This window comes from Chlorocebus sabaeus, chromosome 2 (genome assembly GCF_047675955.1).
Source record: "Chlorocebus sabaeus isolate Y175 chromosome 2, mChlSab1.0.hap1, whole genome shotgun sequence".
In the NCBI taxonomy this organism is placed as follows: Eukaryota; Metazoa; Chordata; class Mammalia; order Primates; family Cercopithecidae; genus Chlorocebus; species Chlorocebus sabaeus.
Window position 1 is genome coordinate 97,434,551 of NC_132905.1, and position 17,760 is coordinate 97,452,310.

At 48.9% G+C, this 17,760-nt stretch overlaps 1 protein-coding gene across 2 annotated transcripts in view; it reads right to left on the minus strand.

The window, feature by feature from the left end:
* Positions 1-2,951: 2,951 nt before the first annotated feature.
* The window catches only part of HSF2BP (heat shock transcription factor 2 binding protein), a 133,440-nt gene continuing 118,631 nt past the window's right edge, over positions 2,952-17,760 (minus strand). Inside the window, exon 10 of one of the 2 annotated variants that reach the window (XM_073010900.1) lies at positions 2,952-4,016. In XM_073010900.1, coding sequence (XP_072867001.1) covers positions 3,959-4,016 — 58 coding nt within the window. In that variant the 3' untranslated portion in view covers positions 2,952-3,958. The remainder of the gene's footprint in view (positions 4,017-17,760) is intronic. The other variant, XM_073010909.1, reaches the window with a different exon arrangement.

The window sequence follows — 17,760 nt, forward strand, 5'->3', positions numbered from 1 at the left end:
AGGCTCCTCTGCCCCTGCAGCCAACTGATCTGCAACATCAGGTAACATCCCTGTGGTGGGTGAGCAGCAACAATCTGGGCCGGTGGTGCTGGGGTAAAAGAATTTACCAAGACAGTCATAGGCAAAGAAAGGCAGATTTATGAGAGAAAGTATGAAAATGCGTTGCAAGGTGGCAATGCGCAGAATCAGCAGAAAAGGAGCCAACTGTAAAGAAACAAAGGCTTGCTGAGGATTTTATAAGGTGTTTCTTAGGCTGCAGAGGACGACATGCAGAACTGGTAACGCCAAGGCAGCCGGGAGCTAACTTGTAGGTGACTGGATGTAGCTCAGCACAGGAAGATCATGAGTTACCTGAGCAGGAGACCCGCGTGTCCTGGACCATGAAGAAAGTCAGATCTATAGCTTATCTGCTTTCTCTTTTTGCTTGCCGTTGGTCCTGCCAGCCTGACTCCTTCTCCCTAACCTAGGACTCCACAATCCCAAGCCGCCAACATTCACAGACAGGCTGGGAGACACTGGCTGATGCAGGAGGTGAGGGTCCCTTATGGCACCAACACCACTTGCTGAGGCTCTGCTGAGACCCGGAAGGTTCCCTAGTGGGTGAGGGTCCCTTACGGCACCAACAGCACTTGCTGAGGCTCTGCTGAGACCCGGAAGGTGCCCTTACGTGGAGCCAGAGAACAAATCGAGGCCACAGGAGGAAGGCAGGAAGAGCTGCTTCAAAAGAAAAACTTCAGGCTCCCTTGAGCCTTTTAACTGCCTCCCTGCAAGGTAGCCACTGACTGATACCAGCCAGGCGATCAGTGCAGGAGAGCACGGGGCCCAGGATGGGGCTATCCATGCAGGGGAGGGGGTGCTTTACAGACACTTCCAGAAGGTCCCCAGGGGAACCTTCACAATTCAAGGGCAGAAAGGATGTGGGGTCTGGTGAGGTTCCAACTGCCAGAGAGGAGCCAGGCAGGTCCGTTCAGCTTGAGAGCTTGGCCCACCAGCAGCTTGCGTTGGGTCAGAGCCTTCCTCCCTCAGCCACAACCCCCTCCCTGCTACAGCCCCAAAACAGGCAAGTATGAACAGGTGTGACTAGAGGGAGCCAACAGGCAGGGTCCTTGGTGGGTGACACATGCTCACTCCCGACACTGACTCAGACAGCAGCAGGGAAGGGAACCCCAAACCATCCAGGCTAGCTGAGTCAGCAGGTGCAGTGTGGCCCAGAGTACAGGCTCAGCCCAGCTGACTCCTGGTACCTTGGGGAGGCACTGGGAAGTTTCAGCCAGGGAAGGAATGACTGCTCTGATTTCTATTTCTAAAAGATCCAACAAGCCGCTGGAGAGAGAATGACTGAGAGTGGAAAAACAGAGTCTGGTGAGACGGACACTGAAGGAGGAAATCAAATGGCTCTGCCGTTTATGAGTCCACAGGGCCTGGACACAGAACCCTGTTACTCAGCCAAACTCTACTCTAGGAGTTGCTAGGAGGGCATGTGGTAACTCCGGGTGACTTTGAGTAAAGGAGATTGTCCTCAAACATCTAGGTGGGCCTCCTGTCAACAGCTGAAGGCCTCGAGAGCGACAGAGAAACTTCCCTGAGGAAGGAGAGATTCCTCCTGTGGACTCAATGTCAGCTCCAGCCTGAGAGTTTCCAGTCTCCCATCTGCCCTGGATTTCAGACTTGCCTAACCAGCACCCCTACAGTTGCATAAGCCAGTTCCTCGCCATATATGATGCGCCACATTAAGCATGAAACATCTGTTTAGCATCCAAATGTGCCAAAGAAAAAGATTTACGTTAATCAGAATTTGGTGGCATTTGCCGCTGGAACTGAGTGTGGGGGCTGCTCTGGAGATGGGTCCAGCCCAGGGCAGTGCCCACACTGAGATACCCAAGAAAGGAGGCCAGTGTGGTGGAGGAGTCCTGGGAGGGAGCTGGCTCAGGCGAAAAGAGGAAGAAGCACTGGTGCTGGGGACAGGGGAACTTTGACCCCAGTGTATCCAAGTGTCAGGGGAGGCAAGGGGTGGCAGAAGGGGTGCTGGTATCTGAAGGGCAGGAGTGGACTGATGGGGGACATGTGCTGTCAATATTTCCTGAGATGGAGCAGCTGTTTCCCACCATGGAGCAGCTGCATGGGACAGCCCAGAAGGAACAGAGCTGAGTGACACCAGGGCCAGCTTTGCCAGACAAGCGCGACAATGGGCAAGCAGTGAGAACATGAAGGGTGTTCGTAACAGAGTGGCTCTAACATGGCGCAGCCATGGAAATTTTTTAGAGGAAGAAGGCCAGCTGGGGCGAGGCACAGGGGGCTGCTGTGCCAATGGGCAGGACCAGCTGTGCCAGGTCCAGGTGTGCAGCCAGCTTGCTGGGGTGTAGTCTTAGAGCCAGTGAGAAGAAAAACAGAAACGGGCAGGCAAGGGGTTCCCAAAGGGACCTTTCAGAGGGGTGGCAAGGCCAAGGGGCTGGGCAGCCTGGAAGGGTCACCAGGACTAGTTCAGGTTGCCCAGAAGCTAGCACCAGGTGGCTGAGGCCACTAAGAGAAGCTGATGGGGGGCGGCAGGGGCAGCCAGGGCATTTCCTTTCTGAACTGTCCCCGCTTAGATGAAAGCACCATGACTGACATACATCTGTGCACACGGCGAGTAGCCATGGAGCAGCTCCTCCGAGAGCACACAAGGCACGAGAGGCACAGAGAACCCCATTTCAGAGCATCCCATGGTGGCACACTGGGAGAGAAGGCTCCTGACAGAGGGGCTCTGTGACACTGAAGCTGTACCTCCCTGTGGAGTTGCAACTCACACCCGCATGCACACATTCATACACTCATACACGTGCACACACATGCACAAACCTCCACACACTCACAAGTCTATGTGTATGAGCACACATGTGCATACACTCACACGTAAATGCAGCCACCCCCACCCAGCACCAGGTACCCACCCTCAAACTCCAGAGGTTCCTGGGTGCAGGTCCTCGAGCCTGTCCAGGGCTCCAGCTCCCAGTTATGCTCATCCCAAATCACTCTCCAGACTGCCCAGAGCATGACTCCAGCTAGGGCCCCTCTGGGGGCCTCCCTCAGCCTCCTCCAGCTCTCAGGCCCTTTCCTGGTCCTCAGGGCCAGGGCAGATCCCAACCAGTGAAATGGGGAAGAGGCACTTGGGACACAAGGGGATAAGAAATGAGTTCCCCAAAATGCTGCAATAACCATTCATTGCCAACTTGAATGGGTCTATAATCCTAAATATGAAAAACAGATGCAGGTATTAAGCCAGTGTTTATGGAGATACTCAGCCCTCCCATATCCCAAGAAAGGATTAGGCCTTCCAAAAAATTCTAGTGACAACTTTCTAGGAAGAGTAGGCCTTTGGTGATGGCTGGTCTTGAGGGCTGGGAATGAATGGCTGGGCTCCAGGAGGAACTGAGCTCAGGTGCAGCCTGTCCAAGGGCAGTGGGAGGCTCCAGTATGATGCCAGAACATTCTGTCACCAAGGAGAAGGTCAGTCCTCTGTACAGAGTTCAGACAGTGCCCTCCACATAGGCTTCTGCCAGCCCTCATGACCTTGCAGCTGGCCTCTCTGTCCTCCCCATTCTTCACATCCAGCCAGTTTCTCCCACACACGGGGCCAGGGTTGCCCAGTCCTTTATATCCGGCCATATTGAGAGAAAAAGCATTTATGCCAAGGTGATTTTTGCCAAGAAGAAAGGCAACCATGGGCTTGTTTCCGTCATTCCTGCTGCACTAACCCTGTCAAAGTGTGACAGCCACTGCTTCCCAGGTGGCAAGACAAGAAATGCTGGGTTGAGAAGCTGGTCCAATGACCTTGAATTTCTGGAGAGACAACTTGAAGGCCTTGCTCTTCTCCCTTTCCTGGGCTCACAACCTCAACACACACAATCATTCTTCCACAATGTGGTGGTGAGGCATCCACACTTGGTGACCAATGGAGGCCTGGTAATTATCCAAAAAATTAAGCCTCACCAGAGCAAGTTATCTGGCCATCCATTGTGAAATACATCTCAGACGTTCTAAAAAGATAGGAAAGAAAAGAAAAAGTCAGCCTGTAATCTTAGTACTCTGGGAGGCCCAGCTAGGAGCTTGAGACTAGCCTGGGCAACACAGTGAGACCCCCGTCTCTACAAAAAAAATATTAAAATTATCCAGGTGTGATGGCATACACCTGTAGTGCCAGTTACTTGGGCGGCTGAGGTGGGAGGATCACTTGAGCCAAGAAGTTCAAGGCTGCAGTGAGCTATGATTGTGGTACTGCATGCCAGCCTGGATGACAGAGTAAGACCCTGTCTCTAAAAAAGAAAAAAACAAACAAAAAACTAAAGAAAAGAAAAATCCAACTCCAACAGAACAAGACCAAAGCTAGATATCCTCCTGTTTCCCCAACTTCCCTCTACGATGGCCTCCCTCTAGAACTTTCTGTCCTCTTGGAAAGTGGCCTTCATTTGAGTTCAGCAACATTTATTGGACATGGCACTTATTTGGTCCAGACACTGGGGACGTAAAGAACACAGCCTGGTAGAGGTAGAGAAACCATGAGGCCACGCTGGCCCTCCCAGTCTGCTGGCCCCAACCTCCCCTCCAAGTGACACCCTGACGGTGCACATCCTATCCCTCTGCCCAGAAGCCCCTCTTCCCACCACAGCTCCTTCTCTGACTCCTTGGCAGAGCGTGTGTGTCCTTCCAAGTCCAGCTCAGACATCACCCCAACTGCCAGAGCCCCTTCATACCAAAAGTGTCCCCTCTGCATCTGTGCTTCACTCCAAGCCCCGAAATCCTTCCATTATGGCCAGCATCTACCATCAACTGCCCAATTCAAACCCCAGCCACTCTTTCTAAAATTTAACCTCAAAATCTGTGTCCTCATCTACAGAATAATAATGGTTGCTAAGCTGAATATCTGTATTCAACTGAACTCGAATATGTGTATAGGGAGGCGCACGTGAGACCATTCAGATAACAGGCCATGTGTGGTACGTGCACACACTAGCTCTTAGAAAACATCTGCTGAGTATTCTGATGACTGGTTTGAGTTCAACCCCCTGAGCTGTGGATCCCTGAATCTGTAGGATCTGACCCAGGGCCAGAGCACAGAGGTTCTGATGTTGATCTGTCACACTCACTGTGCCCAGCATTTTGGAGAACACTGCAGGGGAGGAGGAGGGGGACTGCCCTGTGGAGAGCTGGGTCGCTGCCGCATGTGCTTACTGGCTTGTGCATTTCATTCCTCAGGTTGTTTGGGCTTGATAAGTGTAAATTACGTAGCAAGTGCACGAATGATCAGGGATACATACTTTGACCTGCACTGGGGCAGGAACAGGACTTCCTCCTGGACCTGGCTTCCACCACAGCAGAGCCCAAGGCAGGGCTCCTCCTATGCAGAAAGCTCTGTGGTAGTTTTTAGAAACCACCCCCAGGAAGAGGAATGGCCAGGGGAGCAGAAAGGAGGAAATGTCAGCCCCAAAGTTGCATTCTTGAGTTGGTCTCCTCTGTGGACAACTGAGGCTCTGTCCCTCAGGGACCCTCTGAGGAGCTGGGGAGAATGGAGCTTGTCTGCACATGCTCTGCTCATAGGAGTACTGGCCTGGTATGGTCCTGGTATCCTACCCTGCCCGATCTGAGAAGCCCAGGAGAGGGCACACGGGGCTGTTGGTGATACCTGCATACAGCGGTGGCTGGCGCAAAGACAGGCCTGGAAGCTGTGAGGTGGTATAAGAAGTGTCCAGTGCCCAGACTCATCACTCCACAAGAGACAGGCCTGTGGGTGTCATGTGGAGAAAGACCCTAGGGCTCCAAGCTCTCAGGGTGCCCGACCAAAGACGCTGCAAGACCCTTGCCGGTCTGTCACCCAATGGGTGCTCTCTAGAGGACAGAGGGGTAAATGGCAGAGACACCTGAGGAACAGGCTTCCATGCCGCCACAGAGCACCAGATAAACTCCAGACAAGTCCACACTGTGAGGCCCAGGCCCAAGGGGCAGGGGACAGGAGGAGCCCCATGCCTTGTTGCAGGGGAAATCTCCTGCCCTGGCCCAGCCTCTCTGGGGACACTGCATCAGGACAGGCTCACCCTGGTGGTGTCGCTTGCCTCCAGCGTGCAGTGTCTGTAGGAACATCTGAGTCCCTGGCTAGAACCCCTCGTCCTGCCTCTCAAGTGCTCAGGGTGTGCTATGGAAATGCAGATGAATTCTAACAGGATCCCAAGCTAAATGCAATCAGGGAGAAATGAAAACTTGGGCAAAACATGTCATATGTCCCAAGGTCAAAGGTGAAAGCTGTTTGTGACTATCGCACATCACTTCAGCTCTCTGTCACAGCCCTGCCTCGCCCCAGTATACTGCTCTGATAGTTAAGTGATGTTTTAAGTACAAAAAACTGTCACACCTGGCAGGTGAGGGGCCCTGGAAACCTGAGCTGCTGGGAAAACATGCTCCCCTCCTCCATGAGGCGGACACAAGCCCACACCCCTAAGCCACTGTCATGGGGCTACTCTGATGGGGCTTCAGGATGTGCCCCAGCCTGGAAGGAACTTGCTGATTCTCGCCTCTGAATGGCCACGTCCTGAGCTGGAGCACCTGAAGACAGCTATGGCGCCCAGAGGCCTGGGAGCTGTGGGGTAGCCTGGCCCCACTGCAGGTGGCAGATCTGGGAGCCACAAGAAATGCTCTGCTATTTTGTACAATGCATTCTTCAGAAGCTGGTGCAATAGAGTTTAATCAACTTCCTCTGAAAGAGACTATATTACATGGAGATTTGTAATAAAGAGAAATAACTTGAACTTTGGTTTGTTTGTTGTTCTTGGTGTGCACATTCATAAATCCCTAAAAACCCCGAAGCACAAGCGCTGCCTCTGCCTCTCCTGCTCTCTGCTTGGTGGTCAGGCCACTCCATGCTGCAGACGAGCTCAGGCCTATGTGGCCTGGAACCATCTCTTCTACATGAGGCAAGGACAGGAGCTCTGCCCCCACCCACAAGCACATGGAGGGGGAGAGGGAGCCCCCTGCCTGAGCAGCAGAGACCCCGGGAAGGAGGCCAAGCCCTCCTCACACAGGAGGTCTCCAGCTGCCCTCTGAGGTGAGGGCTGTCTCTCCCAAACAGCACAAAGTGCAGCCCAGACCAGAATGTTCTGGAAGGACTCAGAAACAAGAAAGTATGTGCTGAATAAGGGCAGGGACTGCAAAACACAGGGAAGAGAAGCCACCTTGCAGCCTGGAGTGTGAGCTGTGCAAACCCTGCCGGCCGCAGCCTGCCCTCCCCGGCTGGGGATTAACACGGGAGCAGACGGCTTGGCTCAGAACCAAGTGTGACTAATTGAGAGGACAAACAGGAAGGCTTTTCACCTGCCCAGACCTCATTCAGGGTTTCCTACGAGACGATAGCATCAGGAGCCCTGGCGAGTACAGGCAGTTTTGTTCCTTGCTCTGAGTCTCTTGTGCTGATGACGTCAAAGGGGCCTAAGACAGTGTCCCCAAACCTGGACAGAGTGCGGAGGAGAAAGAAGGCTGGTGAGCAAGCGTTTGGCCTTGAAGACCAGATCGCTCATCCCAAAGCCTGCGTCCCTGGCCTGGGAGCAGGGTTTACTGATTCCCCTTGTGATTCTAGCTCCTTTAACCTTAAGACGGAGCTTTTCTTCTGGTAATTTCCCAGGAATGGGATTTTCTCCCAGCACAGCAGAGAAAACAGGATTAAGCAAGGGGCTTTGGATCCTAAGACAGCCTCCGGAGCTGGCAGGAGAGTATGGTGGCTTCTGCATTGGGCCAGACTTCCACCCAGGTTTCCAGTGACAAGGTTGTTGGGTTTTAAGAGAGAAATGCAAATCTGATGAACATTTCATTCCCATAAGCAGACAGCTTCAGGTTTGTCCTGCAGGACTCAGAGGTCTCTGACCCCTGACACATCTACACTTGACCTGTAGCCAAAAACAGTTAAAAAGATTATACAGCCCTAGAAACCTGGCCCTGTCTTCAATACCCACAGGGTAAAATGTATCCTCTGGGCTCATGGGAGGGATGCAGTCATAGCGCCCTCCTGGCCCCTCATACACGGGGGTGCAGAGCCAGGAGCAAATGGGAGAGAAACATTCCCCTAAACCCTAGTTCCAGCCCACACAGCCAAAAGCCAACTCCCCCTTAGAAAACCTTAGTATGCGTGTCAGCCAGATTCCTTAGGGTTGAGGCAGAGGTGTAGCGAGGGAAGCCTGCCGGACTAGAGTCAAGACACAGGTATGTTTAGCATGGGAAGGAAGGTATGGCAGTCCCCACACACAGAGACGCAGACACAGAGAGAGATATGCACACAGAGACACACAGAAACATACAGACAAGATACAGAAACAACACTCAGACACAGTCACACAGACTTGCATGCACACATACATGCAGACTCACACAGATAGGCACACACAGAGGCACAGTCACACACAAAGACAGACACATACACACAGAGACACACACACAGATCTGTGGCCATCTCCACTGAATCGCCAGGAACATCACTGAAACAACTTGAACTCTGTCCACACCTGATTCAGGCAATAAGTGTCTGTGGGTCAGGGCCGGGGCTGTGGGTGGATCCCACCATGGTGTGACTGTGGGAAGAGTCCAGGGCAGCTCAGCAGCCTCCAGGGAAGGACACAGCCCAGGAGACGTGCTAGAGGAGTCTGGGGCCCTGGCGGGTGACTTGGACAGGTAGTGAAAGCACACCCAAGGAATACTGGGGCCCAGCCAGTTGAGTGGCAGGGGCTCTAGCCAGCCTGGGCATGGGTGCCTTTTCCACCCAAGGTAAACCGCAGCCACAGGGGCAGGGGTCCCCGAGGAGAAGGCGGCACAAGGAAGGGCTCTCAAGGCACCTTCTTGAAGACCAGGAAGACTCTGTGAAAGAAAATAAATCTCGGGACCCCAAAATCACTAAGCCAAAGGGAAAGGTCAAACTGGTGTAAACCAAAAATAAAATTCTAAGTCCCCTGACCAGAACAGACCCCTCCTCTCAGCAAGGGCATTCCAAAGCTAACCTGAAAAACTTGTTCAGGCCATGATGAGAAGGAAAGTCAGGCATGACTCATTATACCCTCTTCCCTTTTGGAATTACTGATAGAACAGGGTCTTTAAGTCTGATAAGAAACATTTACAATCTATTGTCTTGGAAGCCTGCTACCTGGAGGCTTCACCTACGGTCTCCACAAACCCTTATCTTAACCCAGACATTCCTAAGTCTTTAAACAATAACTTAACTCTTTCAACCAACTGCCAATCAGAAAAGCTTTGAATCTACCTAAGACCTGGAAGCCCCCACCTTCCAGTTGTCCTGCTTTTCCAGACAGAACCAAAGTACATTTACATGTATTTGATGTCTCATGTCTCCCTAAAATGTACAAGCTGTACCCCATCCACCTTGGACACATGATCTCAGAGCCTCCTGGGGTTGTGTCATGGGCCACTGGTCACTCATATTTGGCTCAGAATAAATCTATTCAAATATTTTAGATAGTTTGACTCTTTTAGTCGACACTGGGAACTGCATCAGGCCTCCCATTTTATTCCTAAATGAGATAGCGACAAAGATTAAAAAAAAAGCTACATACCTCCTTCACAATTTGCCTCAAGATCTATACCCTAAAACAGTTCTGTTGATTTTCACCCTGGCAATGTCAATTGGTAAGTTATCTTCACAGGTGTGGGACAAAGGACAGGACTCAAAGTCATCCCTCTGGTCACCTGAGACAAATGCATATCTGATGGCCTCCTCTGCCCTATTGTTTATGTATAAAAATGCAGATTTGGCCTGGCACAGTTGTTCACACCTGTAATCCCAGAACTTTGGGAAGCTGAGGCGGGTGGATCACCTGAGATCAGGAGTTCGAGACCAGCTTGGCTAACATGGTGAAACCTGTGTCTACTAAAAATATTTTTAAAATTAGCTGGGCATGGTGGTACGTGCCTGTAATCCCAACTACTCGGGAGGCTGAGGCAGGAGAATCACTTGAACCCAGGAGGCAGAAGTTGCAGTGAGCCGAGATTGCGCCACTGCACTCCAGCCCGGGCAACAAGAGTGTAAAACTCCATCTCAAAAAAAAAAAGGGCAGATTCACTGAGCCAGACTTAGGCATAAGTGACTATTCCTCTACCTGCCTCTCACATGTAAATTGTATATTCAGTGAAAGGCTGATCAAAGACCCAAAAGAATGCAACCTTCTGTCTCTTGTTTACCTATGATCTGGAATGCCCTCCCACTCCTCCCAGCTTCCAGTCTCCCATCTTTCTGGACTGAACCAATGTACATCTTACACATATTGACTGATGACTCATATCTCTCTAAAATGTATAAAAGCAAGATGTGGGCCGACCACCTTGGACGCATGTCATCAGGACCTCCCAGGGCTGTGTCACGGGTTCATCCTTAACCTTGGCAAAATTAACTTTCTCAATTGATTGAGGCAAGTCTCAGATACTTTCGGGTTCACAACCTGATGAGAGAACAGAAAGGCCCCAGTCTGCTGATTGCCACCCTCAACATAGCATACCCACATGCCCCTAAATACAGCACACATACCTCAACATGGCACACACACAGGCTGCTGCTCCAAGCAGCAGAACAGCTCATGGGACATTCAGGTGCTGCCTCCCCGTCCTGGGCTCAGGACCAAACCAAAACTACCTCGAAGGAACAGGTACCTAAGCCAACACATGCACCCCCAGCCCCTTTACGACGAGTTTCACAGAACCTTAGGTACACAGAGGTAAGAAACTTCATCCAAATGTGAGAAAACAGCCTTCTACTCTCATAATTGAAGGAAATGTGCTCAAATGCCAAAGTGTAGTACTAAGTTTCTGGAAAACTTACTTCCCTGGCTGAGGGTGGTGGAGGGAAGGACACTGATTCATCAAGAAGAGGAAAATGTTCCAAGTACAGTGTATAAAAAGTAAGCATGCGATATATTTTTTAAGAATTTCCATTAAAATGGTTCTTTCAAAAAACAGCTCTGATGCCTAAGCAGTGAGCTTCAGCTCCCAGGAAAAATGCACACTTTGTGAATTGTATGCTCACTCCACTCTGTCCTTAAGTAATCTTAACCTCGTCTAAGTCTCAGATGCCCCTTTATTTCTCTTCTATCAGTATTTGGATTAAAAAAAAAAAAAAAAAAAAGAACAGAGCAGAAGCACCTGCTATTGCAAGGTATGCTCTTACCCACCCCTCTCCCCACCCACTCTGGCTTGGTCATGTCAGCCCTGGGCTGCAACCACCTACCTGCCCAGAGCAGGGGACATCTCGAAGGGAGAGGTCCTGTTAACTCTAAGCCTAGTGATGTCCTGTGCTGGCTTTCTGGCCTAGAGCAGGGAGGAGAATTTGTCCTGCTCCTGCCCTAGTTTGTCTCAGGTCTGTGGAATCTAAAAGAAAGACTGAAAGAGAGGACTACTCAATGATTCTAAGCAAGGTAAGACAGGTTGTAGTGATCCCTGAGCATGCAGTTCATGGAGACAGGAATGATAATTTTATAAACTGCTGTAGATACTGAACAGAACCTTTTAAAAATCAAGGCTTTTGATACTGATAATTAATCTCTGTCTCTCCCTTTTTTTCTGAGATGAAGTCTTGCTCTGTTGCCCAGGCTGAAGTACAGTAGTGCGATCTCAGCTCACTGCCACCTCTGCCTCCAAAGTGCAAGCGATTCTCCTGCCTCTGCCTCCTGAGTAGCTAGGACAACAGGCATATGCCACCATGCCCACCTAATTTTTGCATTTTTAGTAGAGATGGGGTTTCCCCTTGTTGGCCAGGCTGGTTTTGGACTCCTGGCCTCAAGTGATTCACCCGTATCAGCCTCCCAAAGTGCTGGGATGACAGGCGTGAGCCACCGCACCTGGCCAACTCTCCCTCTTCTTTCTAAATGTTCCTGTGTGATCAGGCAGCCACAAGAACCTGTCACGTATCAGCACATCTTGTCTCAACACCAGCCTGATGGGGAGCAAGGGTTACTGCCCCCCACCACACCATCTACTCGCCATTCTGTTCCCTCCCTCTTGATCCCATGGGCCTGCTGGTGAAAACAGAGCGGCACATTGGCCAGAGTGGCTGCAGACCCTCTGCCACGGGGTGAAGTAGCTCATCGCCAGAACTGCAAATGCCCAGGCGCAGGACAGACACTGGCCTGGAGGCAAAGGATCCTAGATAAGGTTATGGGCCCAGGGAAAGGGAGGTGACACCAAGAGGCACAGATCTAACCGCATCCTGTCACTCGAGTCCGGTGTCCTCACCTGCAGTGTGTGGCTGGTGATGCCGACCTCACGGGATGGCTGTGAGGACTGACTGAGCTGAAGGATACCAGGCAGAGGTTCTGAACTGCCACCAGGAAGCCAACGCTTTGTTTTCAGCTATGGGACTGCCGTTAATGTGGGACGCCTTACAGTATCGTAGACATCATTAAATCCTTTCAATGTTCCAGTGCCTGGTTATGTGCCTGGTACTACACTAGGCCACACAAATTCCACAAGCCCAGGGCAAAGGGCTCCTTATCAAAAAGTAAATGATCCTGAGGGGAATCCCACAAACCCCCAGAAATTGCAGATGAAACATCAGATAAGCATGTCCATATATTTTTGTATACAGAAGGTTTCTCAGATTCTCCGAGTAGCCCATGACCCTGTAACAGCTAAGAACCACAGTTCTAGGGCTTATGATCCAAAAAGAGAGTAGGTACGAGTCATGGCCAGAAGAAAGGCTGCTGGTGCCAGTGACTGAGCATGAAGGCACAGGATGGCAGAGGAGATGCTTTCCTCCCCAGTGGGCAGGTGGCAGGCCCCACTCCAGCAGGGACCTATCACCTTCACGTCAGCCCACGCTATGCAGGACCAAGTGTGTGTATGGCAGCTGGGCACAGTGTCCAGTGAGAACGTGCATACTTGGGCCTCAGATCTGGGTGTGGCTGGAGTCTGTGGGGAGAGTGAAAGCTTTACCCTGGGAGGCACGTTTGGAAACAAACTCACTTCAGCAGTCTCGAGGACTTTTGCCATTTGAGGTGCTAGGGGTCAGGAGGGTAGCAATGACTAGAGGCTGACAGTGTGGTCATCGGACAATCTTAAGAGCAGATTCCACTTTTTAAAATTTTTTTAAATTTTTTACATTTTTAAGTATGAATCAGAGGCTGCTCCTGCCCCAGGCCCTATAGCCATTGCACAGAGCAAGGCAAGAGGTCTCCCAACCCGCACCTGAGCACTCTCTGCTGCCCTTCAAACATACACCAAGCCCACATTTAAAGGGCCTCTGCACTTCTTCCCAAAGCCTGCACTGCTCTCAGACATCGAAACAGTAATATTTTGCATAATACCATTACTCTGAAAAGTTGGGCTGTGAGTATAACTTCGATTAAAAAAGACTATGTGAGTGGGAGTCATTTTTTCCAGCTAACAGTCATTTTGTGCTGAGTATGATCTAAGAGCATTAAACACACATTTATGGTGGGAAAAGCAGCAACTTAGGGAGCTCCACTGGAACAATATAAAATCCTATAATAAAGGCTATTCATGGCCAGGTGCAGTAGCTCATGCCCATAATCCCAGCACTTTGGGGAGCTGAGGCAGGTGGGTCACTTGAGTCCAGGAGTTAGAGACCAGCCTGGACAACATGGTGAAACCCCATCTCCCCCAAAAAATACAGAAAATTAGCCAGGTATTGTGGCACACACCTAGAGTCCCAGCTGCTCTGCAGGCTGAGGCAGGAGATCACTTGAGCCCAGGAGGCAGAGGCTGTATTGAGCCGAGATCACTCCACTGCACTCTCCAGCCTTGGTGACAGAATGAGATCCTATCTCAAAAAAGAAAAAAAGGCTATTCATGAAACCAAATAATTTAAAAATATGGCGAGCATATGAGCATAGTATTCACAAGTGTTTGAGTTTTGAAAATCACATTTGTAATAATATTTTCAAATAATAATTATAAAATTCAGCAAGTGGTGGTGAGAAAACTGAAATATCCACATGTAAAAGAATGATGCTAGACCCTTAGCTTAATGGTACGTAAAAATTGACTCAAAATGGATCAAAGATCTAAAATGAAGAGATAAAACTACAAAATGAAGAAGAAAACACAGGAGAAAATCCTTGTGACCAAATCATTTGATAATGACTTCTTGGATATGACACCAAAAGATAGGCAATAAAAGAAAAAAATCAATAAACTAGACTTAACCAAAATGAACTCTTGCACATCAAAGGACACTATTAATAGAATGCAGAAGCCCAGAAAATGGGAGTTAATACCTGCAAATCCCACATCTGATAAGGCGTTCGCTTCTGTAACTCAACAACAGAAAGCAAACAATCCAACTCAAAAATGGGCAAAGGCCTTGAATAGACTTTTCTCCAAAGAAGAGATACAAACGGCCAATAAGTACAAGGAAAGATGCTCAACATTATTCATCATTAGGGAAATGCAAATGAAAACCTCAATAAGATGCATTTCACACCCATTATCAATGGTTATTATCAATACAACAGAAAATAACAAATGTTGATGAGCACGTGGAGAAACCGGAGCCCTCAAGCACTGCTGCTGGTGGGGATGGAAAGTGGTGTGGCTGCTGTGGAAAGCAGGTGGCAGTTCCTCAGAGAGTTACACAAAGAATTACCATGTGATTCAGCAATTTCACTCCTAAGTACACACCCCAAAAGATTGAAAGCAGAAATTCAAACAGATACCTGTACCCCAATGTTCACAGCAATACTATTCACAACAGCCAAAAGGTGAAAACAAGCCAAGGGTCCCTCAACAGATGGATATATGAACGACAGGTGCTGCGTCCACACACTGGATGATACAGCCGTAAGAGGGAATAAGTTCTGACACACACTACAACACAGGTGAACCTTGAGGACACGATGCTAAGTGAAATATGCCAGACCCAAAAGAACACAGGTCGTATGACTCCACTTCTATGAGGTGCGTGGAGTAGTCAAATGCATGGAGACAGAGAAGAGCAGATACTAGGGGCCAGGGGAGAAAGATTTAGGGAACGGGTTGTTATATAATGGGTACAGAGTTTCTGTTTAGAATGAAGAAAAGTTTCAGAAACAGATAATGGTAATGATTATAAAACACTGTGACATATTTAATGCCACTGATTCTTCACTTTAAAATGGTTAAAACATGAATTTTATGTTAGGCATATTTAACAATTTTAAAACTTTTAAAATTACAAATTAAAAAGGACAGTAACAACAGTTTTCATTTTGTAGCATGCACTAATTAGCACATTCAAAGACTCGGATTTCTTATTCTACATCTGGAGATAAATTTAAATGTGTGCATTCTCAGACCAGAGAGGCAGCCATGGCTCTTAAAGAGAGAGTTTGTGAAGACAGAGGTGTACAGTTATCTCTTGCCCTTCTTACCTGAGCCTGGACGCAAAAAGCGTCCAAAGACCTTGCAATGCCCTACAGGATGCCACATCCTACACTGTATCAGGGTCTATACTCAGGATCCTACGCTGGCTGGAGAAGTTCTGAGGCATTCTCAGCATCTATGCCATGGAAGACAGCAAAGCAAACTTCAGGACTTCTCAGAAAATTAGTAAGTCTACAAAAGTTTTTATCAACCTTTTCCATTTATATTAATGTGTGGCAAAATAGCTAATGGCAGGTCCAGCCAAATCAATGGAATGGGCAGGCACATTTACAAGCTTTATTCAAAACCTCTGTAAATCAAAAATACAATTCTAAGTCCCTCAACCATACGAATGGACCCCTCCTCTCAGCCAAGGGCATTCCAAAGTTGGCCTGAAAAACTAGTTTAGGCCGTGATGGGACGTGGAGGTCAGACAAGCCTCATTATGTCATGATGGGAAGTGGAGGTCAGACATGCCTCATTATGCCCTCCGCCCTTTGGAATCCAGGTACAACTGACCGGTATAAACATTAAAACAGAGATCTTGAGACTTTTTGTTGCAATAAGACACCAAATTCTAGCCTGACTCTAGTATAGCATCACATGACAGATACCAGGCCCTGAAAGAAATCAAAATATTTTACCCAAAAATATATTTCTTTGACATACTTTGAAATGGCCCTGCAAAGCTGTCTCTTGTGGGGAAAAATTTACATTCTGTAAAGAATCCTTTTCCTCTTCTCTGATCCAGGAGAGAATTAACTAAGAGTCTGGTACCTTTTTAAGTCTGATAAGAAACATTTCCAATCTATTCTCTCTGAAGCCTGCTACCTGAAGGCTTCATTTGCATAATAAAAACCTTGGTCCCCACAACAGATACTCACTCCTAGGGATTCCAGGTCTTCTGATAATAACTTAACTCTTTTAATCAATTGCTAATTAGAAAAATCTTTGAATCTGCCTGTGACCTGGAACACATCCCCCGCCCCCTCCAATTGTCCTGCCTTTCCAGACAAAACAAATGTATTATACATCTTACATCTATTGATTGATGTTTTATGCCTTCCTACAATGCATAAAACCAAACTGTGGCCCGTCCACCTTGGACACATGTTTCCAGAACTTCCTGGGGCTGTGTCACAGGCCACTGGTCACTCACATTCGGCTCAGAATAAGTCTCTTCAAATATTTTACAGAGTTTGACTCTTTTCATCAACACTTCCTTGACCACGGCCTGACTTCCAGCCTTGTTCTAATTTTCTTCAGGCTCCAGACCTGTGATCCTATGCTTGGTACTGTAACTTTAAAATCCTCTGGAATGAGTGAATGGCACAGGCGATATAACTGTATGGAACTAGAAGAACTCTGTGCCATGACGCTTATCCCAAGCTACGCCATGAGGAAGCATAGGTCTCCAAAGCCACACAAAAAGTCTCCATATTGCTCTCAGTCAGAACAAGGGTTTGCTCTTTTCAGACTGAAGAGAAAGCAGCACTGATGGTTAATGAGCTGCCAGACAGCAAGAGGCCTGCTCGGAGCCTCTTGTGTGGGGGAAGGGGTGAGGAAGGAGGGAGTCAAGTCTGACGTCTGGCCTGCCAGGTTTCACATCTTTACATACAAACTGACGGTGCCAAGGAGAAAAATAGTTCCTTAACTTAATAAACGTAAGAGGAATTCTGTTAAAATTACATTTCAAGGTTGGGCACAGTGGCTCACGCCTGTAATCCCAGCACTTAGGGAGACCGAGGCAGGCGGATCACTTGAGATCTGGTATTTAGACCAGGCTGGACAACATGGTGAAAACACGTCTCTACTAAAAGTATAAAAATTAGCCAGGCATGGTGGTGCAAGCCTGTAATCCCAGCTACTCAGGAGGCTGAGGCAGGAGAATCACTTGAACGAGGAGGCAGAGGCTGCAGTGATCCGAGATGGCGCCACTGTACTCCAGCCTGGGCGACAAAGCAAGACTCTTGTCTCCAAAAACAAAAATAAAAAATAAAAATATAGGCCAGGCGCCGTGGCTCATGCCTGTAATCCAGCACTTTGGGAGGCCGAGGTGGGTGGATCACCTGAGGTCAGGAGTTCAAGACCAGCTTGGCCAACATGGTGAAACCCCGTCTCTACTAAAAGTAACACAAATTAGCTGGGCGTGGTGGCAGGTGCCTATAATCCCAGTGACTCAGGAGGCTAAGGCAGGAGAATCGCTTGAACCCAGGAGGCGGAGGTTGCAGTGAGCCAAGATCACGCCATTACACTTCCAGCCTGGGCAACAAGAGGGAAACTCCGTCTAAAACAAACAAACATACGTTTCAAAATATATGCACTATTTCACTTTGATTTTAAAATTCACAAGATCTGCAAAGTACATGCTTTTATGAATACCTTTTC